The sequence below is a fragment of the Haliotis asinina genome, chromosome 3, assembly GCF_037392515.1.
Source record: "Haliotis asinina isolate JCU_RB_2024 chromosome 3, JCU_Hal_asi_v2, whole genome shotgun sequence".
NCBI lineage: Eukaryota > Metazoa > Mollusca > Gastropoda > Lepetellida > Haliotidae > Haliotis > Haliotis asinina.
The window spans coordinates 36,430,799-36,443,020 of NC_090282.1; the positions used below are offsets into that span (position 1 = coordinate 36,430,799).

The following is a 12,222-nucleotide window of genomic DNA, read 5'->3' on the forward strand; positions in this document are numbered from 1 at the left end:
AAGCACATGGGCTCAGGGAGTCAGAAGGCCTCCATGTAACCGATCAAAACACACCGAGTCATGGCAGATCACAACTGATGTTGTGGCAAGAATCACATTGGACTGAAACACTAAAATTTTATAACGATACAGTTACAGATTTAAGGCATTTGCGGTATAATTCTTCTTTGTGACTGTTCATACTACCCTTGATATGTAACCATATATGCAGTATACATATATACAACCGGCACTCATCAGCACTGAAAAAATAATCCAGTTTAGATAATGTGCCAGGTTGTAGAACTTATGACAAGTGTACAAGCCACAGATGGGCCTGAGATTTTAAGGCGGTGTTGACAACCGGATTGGACAGATGCCGGTTTTACAGCTTCCACTGTAGTTATAACCGTTATATCAATTGTTGATGTTGATCTAGAATCGGGCACATTTTTCCTTCAAATCGTACGGGAATGATATAAAACTGTCACAGTCTTACAGCTGGTATCACCAACACGTACATACTGAAGACTACTGCAGTTGTTGCTTCGGCGTTTAACGAGAAACGCCACTTATCGGGCCAGTCATAGACTATATTCATGCCTGTTAAAGCTGAGTATGAGCTATTTCAATGCTTCTAGTGCGGACCCACAGAACGCCATCGGTCAGGTTTTAATTTTAGAGAAGATTACTTCGTTTATGTCTATGTTAAAAGGGGTTATGCTTAGTATAGTACCCCTTGGGGTGCCATTTTCTAAGGGACAGTGGTCAGAGAGTGACCATACCCAAAGTTAGTTGGCAGTTTGAGGGGATATCCCGAATATACTTAATCCTTTGGCCAGAAAGGAAGTTTCTTTTTTGTGGTTAATTAGAACATGAAGCAGTTCTTTCATTATGTATGGATGGAATATTTGGAGGCTGTCGTCCCTTTGTGAATCCTTTAAAAACTTTTTGTTCCAAATGTTATTCTTAACTTCTTCACTGAACTTACTGTCGCAACTAAGAACGGTGCAATGATTTGCTCAATTATTTGCTTACGACTTTGAACTGTTGAGTTGTTCGTGTTGTGAGTTTTGTTGTTTTATACCACGAATTCTCGGAATTATTCGAAAGACAGTTCTTACGTCTGTATGGTTATTTAGTTCAGCAGATATGCGTGTTTAAGTTTGGTAGTTTGTACATTATAGTTCAGTTGATATATCGTATTAATGTACGGATAATTTCATTTAGCTTTACTCAATGCCATTTTGTGCTTTTTTCCTCGTAATCTGTCTTGGTACTATTTCTATTTCAGGCGAATGGATTCTTTAGCTATGTTAATTGTCCGCTTGTTAGGTTTTGGCAAAGGTCTTTGGTATCTGGTTCAGTTTGGCTGACCTGGTTACACAGGTTTGGGAATTTACCAAGTAGCCTTTTGTAGTTGAATTCTGGGTCTTGTTAATTACTCTGGATTTCTTTATTTATGTTGCCTATTGTTATACGAATAGGAAACTGATCGCTGCCCAACGGATTCTCATGTACTTCCCATTGAATACAAGAAGCGTCCATGCATATTTCTCATTTCACGACAACAAAATATCCAACCATTGCTTTGCGATGGGAGGCATGAATACTGTATACCATCCATACATCTTTCTCACTTCACTGCACACTAAAATCAAACCATACACCTTTCTCACTTCACTGCACTAAAAATCAAATCATCGCTTTGTTGATGGGAGGCATGAATACTGTATACCATCTATACATCTTTCTCACTTCACTGCACACTAAAATCAAACCATACACCTTTCTCACTTCACTGCACTAAAAATCAAATCATCGCTTTGTTGATGGGAGGCATGAATACTGTATACCATCTATACATCTTTCTCACTTCACTGCACACTAAAATCAAACCATACACCTTTCTCACTTCACTGCACTAAAAATCAAATCATCGCTTTGTTGATGAGAGGCATGAATACTGTATACCATCCATACATTTTTCTCACTTCACAATACTTGATATTATTGATATGTTACTGTTAGGTCTGAACATTGTATATGATCCATACATCTTTCACATTTCACCACACTGACAAAAAATACATAACTTGTTTCTTAGGATGTATGAACACTGTATCCCATGTACAGGCTGAACTGGTTATTGAGTGGTGTAAATGAGAGCGATGTCAGATTTGACTTATATGCCACCCTGGCGAATGTTTTCATGCTGGAGCTGGTGTGTGTTTGCTTGTGGTTGTAGGCCAAGAGAAGTGTGGGTTTATGACGTTTTTTCTGCTTGTTTGGTTTTCCTTAGAACACAAGTGATGGTTCGTGTTTTATTGTGCTTGATTCACTGTGCTTTGAATTTGTTTTGGGTGGGGTTGCTTTGGGGCTGTGGTGGGGTTTTGTGACCTGCAAGGATTGGTGAGATTGGCGTTTGCAGTTTATTTGCATCCTGGTTTGGGCTAACTTTAGGGTGTTTGGTAGGATCTGATTTGCATGCTGGGGTTGAAGGTTGTAGGTAGATTATGCTGAAGAATTTTGTGTCCAGAGATCTCCTGGATGTTGGTGGTTTCGGCGAAGTGCATGTTGGTGCGTTTTTGGAAGGAATCCGATTTTGTTGTTTGGACGTGTGATGTGGTTGGTGTTTGAGGTTTTGCGTGTACAGTGTTATTTGTTTGAAGTTGGATGTTGGTTTGTGCGAAGAGTCTCTAGTTTGTTGTTTTTGTTTGTTTGTTTGTTTGTTTTGTTTTGTTTTGTTTTTGTTTTTGTTTTTGTTTTGATTTAAGTTTTATCAATGTTTATGTGTCTTCCGCATGAGCGCAGGTGGGTCTTTTGAAAAGTGATTTTGGAGATAGAGAGATGAAACGGAGGGGATGATTCGGCTGTGTATAGAGTTTGAGTGGTTATGTTTGTAGTATGAGGGATGAATGAATATGGGTTTGGAGTAAGTTTGAAGCGAGTTGGATTACGATTGGAATAAACTCAAGTCAGTGGTATCTCTTTGTTGTTTTTCTGTCTATAAGGGAATATTCTGTGCTGGTTCTGGGTGTGTTGATGGCCTGGTCTCCAAAATGCAGCTGGATGTGCCAATTAGGGCAACTGGTGCTGTTTACTGTCAATAGGAATTCATCTCTGCAAACTGGGTTCCCTGTGTTACGCCACTGTCGGGGTAAACTATGGGGATAAGGTACTTGCTTTTTTACCCTGCCTAGTTTCACTGAACGGGAAAGTGCAGCATAGGCGACTAGTGTATGTTTTTTGTTTGCACATGCATTTCAACAGCATTTACTGGAATCCATTTTCTACAAATGAGACACTTATCATTTATTTACCATCACTTTTGCACCATGTTGAAATAATATAGGGCAGTTAATACTCCCATTACCCTAACGATATAAGGACATCTGGATGTGTGTTTTCTTTGCTATCATTGCTGCGGTATTTCCATATTTGTCTTTAGCTTTAACATCAACAATAGTTTTAGAAAGAATATGCTTCATCATCATTGCTTGCCCCTGCCAACTTGCGAGATGTAGGATGTTGTCGCCATATGCGTCCACAAGTGAAGCATCACCTCCTTTACTCATTACCAAGTCCAATACCTGTCTATGTCCCTTAGCGGCTGCCACCATCATTGGTGTCCTTCTGTAATACCCTCTGCTGTTGATATCGACAACGTTTATTGAGATGATATACCTTACCATCTCTACGTGTCCTCCCCGACACACCCAATGTAGGATGTTGTCATCATTCTTGTCCACAAGTGAAGCATCACCTCCTTTGCTCATAATCAAATCAAATACCCGTCTATGTCCCTGAGCTGCTGCCACCATCATTGGTGTCTTTCCGAATTGTCCTCTGCTGTTGATATCAGTAAAGTTCAGTGAGATGACATACTTCACCATCTCAACCTGTCCTCCACGACATACCCAATGTAAGATGCTGTCACCATTCTTGTCCACAAGAGAAGCATCACCTCCTTTACTCATTACTAAGTCAAACACTTCTCTTTGTCCCTCAATTGCTGCTACCATGATCGGTGTCTTCGCATTCATTCCTCTGCTATTGATATTCACAAGTCTCTCGGCGAGTACATGCTTCACCATCCCCCGTTGTCCTCCAAGAATGGCCACATGAAGAATGTTGTTGCCTACAGCATCAGCCGCCAACAAATTACAACCTGCACATGCACATAAGTCAAATATGTTTCTGTATCCAAACTGTGCTGCGACCATCCCGACTGTTCTACCATCACGTCCTTTGCTGTTTATATCCACAATGTCCTGTGAAATGATATACTTCACCATCTCCACATGTCCTCCTCTGCAGGCTATATGAAGAATGCTGTCACAGGTTTTATCTAATAGGGACATGTCGCCTCCCTGTTTGACAAGGTATTTCAGTAGATCCATTTTACCCCGGTATGCTGCTACCATCACACACGTCCTACCATAATGTCCTCTACTGTTGATGTCCACAATGTCAAGGGAGAGAACACGCTTCACGATCGCAATTTGTCCTCCATAGCAAGCCATGTAAAGAATGTTGTTATCCTTATTATCAAGAAGGGACATATTGCATCCTTTTTCTATTAGAAACTCAAACAAAATTCTATGTCCCCCTCGTGCTGCCAACATCACTGGCGTCCTCCCGTACTCTCCCTCTCTGCTGTCAATGTCGACCTGACCCTTAGACATGATTGTTTGCACCTGACTTACGTCACCGTCTCTGCAGGCTTTATGAAGTAAGTTGTCTGGGTATCTGCTCTTCTTATCGCTTTTCTGTTGTTGGGATCTCGAAGGATAAAACGTCCTTCCACCTGTATTTCCATGAAATAAGGGAAGGTATAGCTTTGTTTAAAGCGTCATTTTGCTTATGTAATCTGTGGTAAGCTATGTTGTTTGGATTCTCTTTCTCAGACTAAAAATCATCTCTCTTGAAAACATCCACTTTTGATAGAAATTATTGAATTATAGAATGGGAGGTGTAGTAAATCCATTTAGGGTCCATGCAGGTAGCAAAGGTACTGTAACTCCCCATGATAACGAGTATGGTGATCTACCTTCAGTTGGCTACAACCAGTTTGTAGGCAGTCTGGTCCGAATTTGAAATCCAATTTTTGATAGAGATACTAGCTTTGATTCCTAACACTGTGATATTCAAGATGGTTTTACTTTCCGTCAACAGGTATTTATAATTTATATGTATTTATCGTTACTTTATAACTTGTTTTAGGAACAATATGGCTGAAATATTGCCGACGTGACTGAATTTTAACTCACCCACTCACTCTATTCGTGGATCGGGAATATTTATTGTGAGACCATATTCTGAACCAAACCGTGTGTTCCCATGAAAATAAATCTTACACGACAAGTTAAAATATCAAACTTTAGTTTGAAACAGTCACTAGTTTCAATACATCTCACTTGGCACAGTTAGATGCCATTGTTCGTGATAACAATCCCCCTCTATGTCCCAATCCCATTACATGCCAATGATATACAATATCCACTGAGTCTGTAACATGGTAAGATTCCCACTCTAAAATATACGAGCATAACCAGTCGGAAGGTATTCGGGAGCCAGTTACCTTTCACACAGACAGGCTTTCCATATCGGCTCCCCAAACATCTAGCACCGAGACTGCATGACGTGGTACTGCAGGAAATGGGGATTACCTTCGGACAGATGTGAAAGAATCATGAATGACTGTGCTCGTCCATGGATGTACCCTCCTGTGAATTCTTTGTGAGCTCTTTACAGAACATTCAGCATGTAAACATGTCTTGCTTTCATATATTCTGACGACAGTAAATATGACTTTCGAATCCACGTGGGGACAACGCATGAAACCCATTTCTTGTTTTCTCACTTGGTGATATAAACGAAATATCCCCCAAACAGACGTAAATATCTACTATCTTGATCTGTGTATTGGAACAGCTTTATGTACGCCCATATAGGTAGTGGTTGCAATTTGTCGGAAGCATTACATATGACCTTGCTTTCAAATCAGAACTTACAACATTCATTTTCGTCTAACGTACGCATATTTCAGGTACTTGACGTACTTGACGTACTTGACGTACGTTCACATATAAGTTGCAAGGCTCACAGATCATAATTCCATAAATGATATGCTTTAAGAAAATTCCTAATTAGAAATGGATTTCAAACATTTTGATACGATTACATGTTAACAGATCCCACCAACTTACAATTGAATGTGTCTCCAAGCGAGCTTTGAATCCTTCCATCTTCACCATTCCTTTCGAATCACTGACTTTTAAACGACAAATTAAAGTCTCAATATCGAAATCGAATCTTAAACAACCACCAGTTTTAATACATCTCACTTGACACATCTTGATGCCAATGTTCCTGATAACAACAAAACTCTCCCTCTGTGCCTTTTGTTCTATGCATTCCGTCATGCTCGACATAGGCAATGCAACACCTGATAATACAATTGCCGAGAACAGAAGCAGTTCCCGGAAGAACCCCGAGCACACAGACTTCATGATCGATGTTCACAGAGGATCCCTGGAAACACAACTGCCGACTAGAGACAGTTGAAGACAAATACAAGACCGCTGATCAGACAACCAAAGATGACTTATGTAACAGTTGTAATGGAGATGCCTTGTAACATACTCTCATGTTACTCTGTACAATATAGAGCAAGGTGCATTCTGGAAAGTGGAACGTATACGTATTATGCAGTCCTCTGTGGTGTTGATTAGCTCCCTTTCACTGATGGCACAGTATTGGATTGGTGACCAGACACGTGACCCGCATGAAGAAGCTCATGCCTGTATGAGTGTTCCACTTCTTCAATAAACGATATGCAAGCATGATCTGTTTTCTTTTCACACCACAAAAAAAAAAAAAAAAAAAAAAAAAAAAAAACACGAAAAAAACATGTGCAATTTGTGCACGTGTGTCGTTTATACCATATCTGCTCTTTTTTATATTTGTTTGGTTTTTGGGGGGTTATTTTTTCCGCAGACCTTTGCACCTTTTAACAAATGGATATCTCCTGGAGACACCGGTGATGGAAGCGGACATAAAAGAGTAATATCGAGATTACCCAAATTCATTTGATTGCTTTAACAACATTCCAGATTCATGACGTTGGTCTGTATGCTGAATATGGATCAAAAGCATCCTCGAGCAGGTCTTCGGTTTCCCAAAGGGACGGAGGGGTATTGGGTACAGCGTTTGTTAGTCATGCCAAAGGCCAAGGTGCGATTCCACACATGCATATGGTTACAATATGTGAAACCCATTTCTGGCATCCCCCGCCGTGATATTGCCGGAACTTTGCTAAATACGGCGAAAACCCCAACTCACTCACTCCCTCGTAGTGCCACCCAAAATGAGCCTCCGCATCCTTATACTAAACACATAGCTGGAGATCTATTTTGACCCGGATTCCGCACAGTCCATATACAACAGGTATGGCAATGGCGAACCTAAGTCGTAATTTTTGACAAATTTGGGATTCAAGGTTTATTGCATAGCTGAGGGCTGAATCTTTGCACCAGCAATTGATTTCATGTTAACCCGGAAGTCGGACTGTTGCTGGTTGGCTGTTGTATATTGCGTGTTGAAGTCATACATACATGTTTTTAAAGGGAATGGGTTCATAGAGACCATTTGGTCATTGATGGAATACAATACATCAGTGTTTACGATCGCTCACAAACCCATGCAAAACACTCACAGCCGCAAACCGGCAACATGGCACCGGGATTTGCAGGATACCGGATTCCACTGGTTATAATAAGGGGAAGTAAAAAAAATCAAATGTTTCCCGGGCATCGGCGCGTCACATTTATTTGTGTGCGTAACGATTTTTATTGCCATTAAAAAAATAACGCTGACTTTGCAGCGTCACGATCATCCATTTGTTTTCTATAACAATGAGTGTCTGCAAGAACGAGTGAATCTACATCTCATTAACACCCTCCAAACTTTCCGAGAGAACAAAATAAAAACGTGTACCTCCCTCGTCATTTTTTTCTACCAAACATTTTGAAAAAAAAATGTCCCACCGCCCCAGTCACCTTGGATGTGCCCGAGAAACACTGATGTTTTATACAGCCTAACAAACTTACTACATTATATTTTATTGATGGTCAAAGCGAAACGTCATTACTCACACAGGCATGCTATACATTACCATTAGTCCTGGTCCAACATCAGCACCCCAGACACAACGACCTACTTGACTGACTTGAGGAGTGGATCCACCAGTTTTAGCTTACCGGAGCTAATCGAACCTCCCCAGCCACAACACCCGCACAACCCACAACCCACCCCCACCCCATCCCCATGTTTCAGAGTGAAGGGAAGATCTCTTCATCTCTTTATCTGTTTATCTGTGTGCGTAGAATCAGGACAGGCGCAGATGAACCGGCGACTAGAACAACAGGGAATAGTACTGTCGATCGCGTCCTTCCATCTGACGTCTTCTATCGCGGTCAGGAGAAACAGTCGAAGATGGCAATACAGCAGTGTTGTGCTGTTTCCAACAGTTCTGTTGCAATACATACAACATGAGGGTGGGCATTATCCTATTCCAACATACAGTTACATGAATTTGCAGAGAAGGTTGAACATCACCTCGTCGATGTCATCGTGGTACTGCACGGCATCCAAATTTACATTTGACTTGAGTCGGAGTGATGCCACCGTATGCCATCACAAACATTGAATGACGCACACGTTTGTTGAAACATTCTCCATAACTTCTGTAGAAACCTGCACAAGATGACATCTAAGCCAAGATGACATCTGAACCAATCGGCACACAGTAAACAGCCCAACGCCTCTTTTCTGTAATACAGATGATGTGTACACTAAAGTCTGTGGTGCCGTCTACCGTTTTGGTGCTAACTGATATCAAACCGAGAACTTCCCGAGCTGTTCCCGTAAAAGTTTGGTATTGATTCTCTCTACCCACCAACCGAATATGGTTGTTTTGTTGACGTGACGTTACACGTAGATGATCGATACAGTTACTTTTTTCCGGGCAGCATAGATAACTACCATGCATTCTCAAATATCAAATCGGAGGTCCATATTTTCAAAGAGTGGGTATTTTAATTGTGCCATGCATAACATGTTGAAACCTGGTTAATCGTTACTGCTTAATTTCTAGAATCAGGCGATAGAACATTTTCGCTGATCATAAATATGAAACGATATGAAACAATATTACGATTAAAGGTGAAAACGAAAAACTTTCTTGATTATACCAGAAATATTATAATGATAATTGTTATAATGCTGTAGTTTTATGCACACAACTACATCTTCACTATGCCCTGTCTGAAACGACATTGAGCTATCCAGTGAGCAAATGAGATCTGTCATCTCATTGGCGGTATTGAGTGTATCTACCTATTGAATAAACGAATAATGAGACGTGTAATATCGGCCAAATTAAGGTCGGAATGATGTTATGAGGATATGTTTTTGTTATTAAAATGTAACATTAATTCAGATTTAGATATTATGACTTATAATGCACTGAGTGGATTTGAACTCACATATTGAACTATGTAATTTCACTAGCTGTGAGAGTAAGCTGAGGGGTTAGAGCTACCTCTTTGTTGTTGCTTCCGACAGAAGACTGTGGAATTCATTCCACTGATTTCTGTAATGTCGCAGTGTCATCTAACTGATCATAGCTATTTTTGCTGTGTAGTGAGACGTAGGTACTGCTTGACCTCTCCAGAACTGTATCATAGGTATGTAATTAAAGGGATGGCTGTTGAAATGTACTGGGGACTACTGCTACTACGTGTTTGGCTATACGCCCATCTGTGTGCCAACATCAGCGTCTCAAGACCTACCGTTCATATGGCCTCGTCTACTTTGATCTTTCAACAGTTGTCAACAACCTTCAATCAGTGCATCTGTTTATACTGGGAATGTCAAGAATTTGGTGAGATAGTATTCTAGATTTGTCACTTAATATTTTAGATTTACAGCTCGACCGTATTGTTTTGGATCTGTACTGTCATTCATTTTAAGCATATATGACAGTGAAAGCTGTGAAAACCGGCATCTATCCAATCCGACAAGTTGCCAACACTGGCATACAATCTCCGTCCCGTTCGTGGCTTGTACAATTATCATCAGCTCTTACAGTCCGGCACATTGTTTAAAGCGGATGAGTTCTTCAGTCCGAAAGCGTGCCGGTTTAGACAGCTCCCACTGTATTGAGTATCATACACCTGTCCGTGTTCTGTTCTAAAGTGGAATCAGAATCCGTTTCTCTCACTAATTAAACCAAAACAAGGAGGAGAAATTATATATTTGTGAGGTGAGGGGTGGTATGGAGAGATGTATTGCAGTTGTGCGTGTAACGGTGGTATGGGGAGACGTATTGTAGCTGTGAGGTGAAGGGTGGTATGGGGATACGTATTGTAGTTGAGGTGAGGGGTGGTATGGGGAGATGTATTGTAGTCGTGAGGTGAGAGGTGGTATGGGGATACGTATTATACTTGTGAGGTGAGAGGTGGTATGGAGAGATGTACTGTAGTTGTGAGGTGAGGGGTGGTATGGGGATACGTATTGTAGTTGAGGTGAGGGGTGGTGTGGGGAGATGTATTGTAGTTGTGAGGTGAGGGGTGGTATGGGGATACGTATTATACTTGTGAGGTGAGAGGTGGTATGGGGAGACGTATTGTAGTTGTGAGGTGAGGGGTGGTATGGGGATACGTATTATACTTGTGAGGTGAGAGGTGGTATGGGGAGATGTATTGTAGTTGTGAGGTGAGAGGTGGTATGGGGATACGTATTATACTTGTGAGGTGAGAGGTGGTATGGGGAGATGTATTGTAGTTGTGAGGTGAGGGGTGGTATGGGGATACGTATTGTACTTGTGAGGTGAGAGGTGGTATGGGGAGATGTATTGTAGTTGTGAGGTGAGGGGTGGTATGGGAATACGTATTGTACTTGTGATGTGAGAGGTGGTATGGAGAGATGTATTGTAGTTGTGAGGTGAGCGGTGGTGTGAGGAGATGTATTGTAGTTGTGAGGTGAGGGGTGGTATGGGGATACGTATTGTAGTTGAGGTGTGAGGTGGTGTGGGGAGATGTATTGTAGTTGTGAGGTGCGTGGTGGTATGGATAGATGTATTGTAGTTGTGAGGTTAGGGGTGGTATGGGGATATGTATTGTAGTTGAGGTGTGAGGTGGTATGGGGAGATGTATTTTTTTCGTGAGGGGAGGGGTGGTATGGGGATATGTATTGTAGTTGAGGTGTGAGGTTGTGTGGGGAGATGTATTGTTTTTGTGAGGTGAGGGGTGGTATGGGGATACGTATTGTACTTGTTAGGTGAGAGGTGGTATGGGGAGATGTATTGTAATTGTGAGGTGAGGTGTTGTATGGGGATATGGATTATACTTGTGAGGTGTGAGGTGGTATGGGGTGATGTATTGTAGCTGTGAGGTGAGGGGTGGTATGGGGATACGTATTGTAGTTGAGGTGTGAGGTGGTATGGGGAGATGTATTGTAGTTGTGAGGTGCATGGTGGTATGGGGAGATGTATTGTAGTTGTGAGGTGAGGGGTGGTATGGGGATACGTATTGTAGTTGAGGTGTGAGGTGGTATAGGGAGATGTATTGTAGTTGTGAGGTGTGAGGTGGTATGGGGTGATGTATTGTAGCTGTGAGGTGAGGGGTGGTATGGGGATACGTATTGTAGTTGAGGTGTGAGGTGGTATGGGGAGATGTATTGTAGTTGTGAGGTGCATGGTGGTATGGGGAGATGTATTGTAGTTGTGAGGTGAGGGGTGGTATGGGGATACGTATTGTAGTTGAGGTGTGAGGTGGTATGGGGAGATGTATTGTAGTTGTGAGGTGCATGGTGGTATGGGGAGATGTATTGTAGTTGTGAGGTGAGGGGTGGTATGGGGATACGTATTGTAGTTGAGGTGTGAGGTGGTATGGGGAGATGTATTGTAGTTGTGAGGTGCATGGTGGTATGGGGAGATGTATTGTAGTTGTGAGGTGAGGGATGGTATGGGGATACGTATTGTAGTTGAGGTGTGAGGTGGTATGGGGAGATGTATTGTTGTTGTGAGGTGAGGGATGGTATGGGGATACGTATTATACTTGTGAGGTGAGAGGTGGTATATGGAGATGTATTGCAGTTGTGAGGTGAGGGGTGGTATGGGGATACGTATTGTAGTTGAGGTGAAAGGTGGTATGGGGAGACGTATTGTAGTTGTGA

At 41.7% G+C, this 12,222-nt stretch overlaps 1 protein-coding gene across 1 annotated transcript; it reads right to left on the reverse strand.

Annotated features, from left to right (window-relative positions):
* Positions 1-3,356: 3,356 nt before the first annotated feature.
* LOC137278855 (ankyrin repeat domain-containing protein 50-like) lies at positions 3,357-4,667 on the reverse strand. The gene has a single exon (XM_067811362.1). The coding sequence runs from the start codon at positions 4,665-4,667 to the stop codon at positions 3,357-3,359; it is 1,311 nt and encodes a 436-aa protein (XP_067667463.1).
* Between the last annotated feature and the right edge of the window lie 7,555 nt (positions 4,668-12,222).

Excerpts from the sequence above, each read along its gene's own strand:
- LOC137278855 (XM_067811362.1), bottom strand. The coding sequence starts at position 4,667 with ATGTCTAAGGGTCAGGTCGACATTGACAGCAGAGAGGGAGAGTACGGG.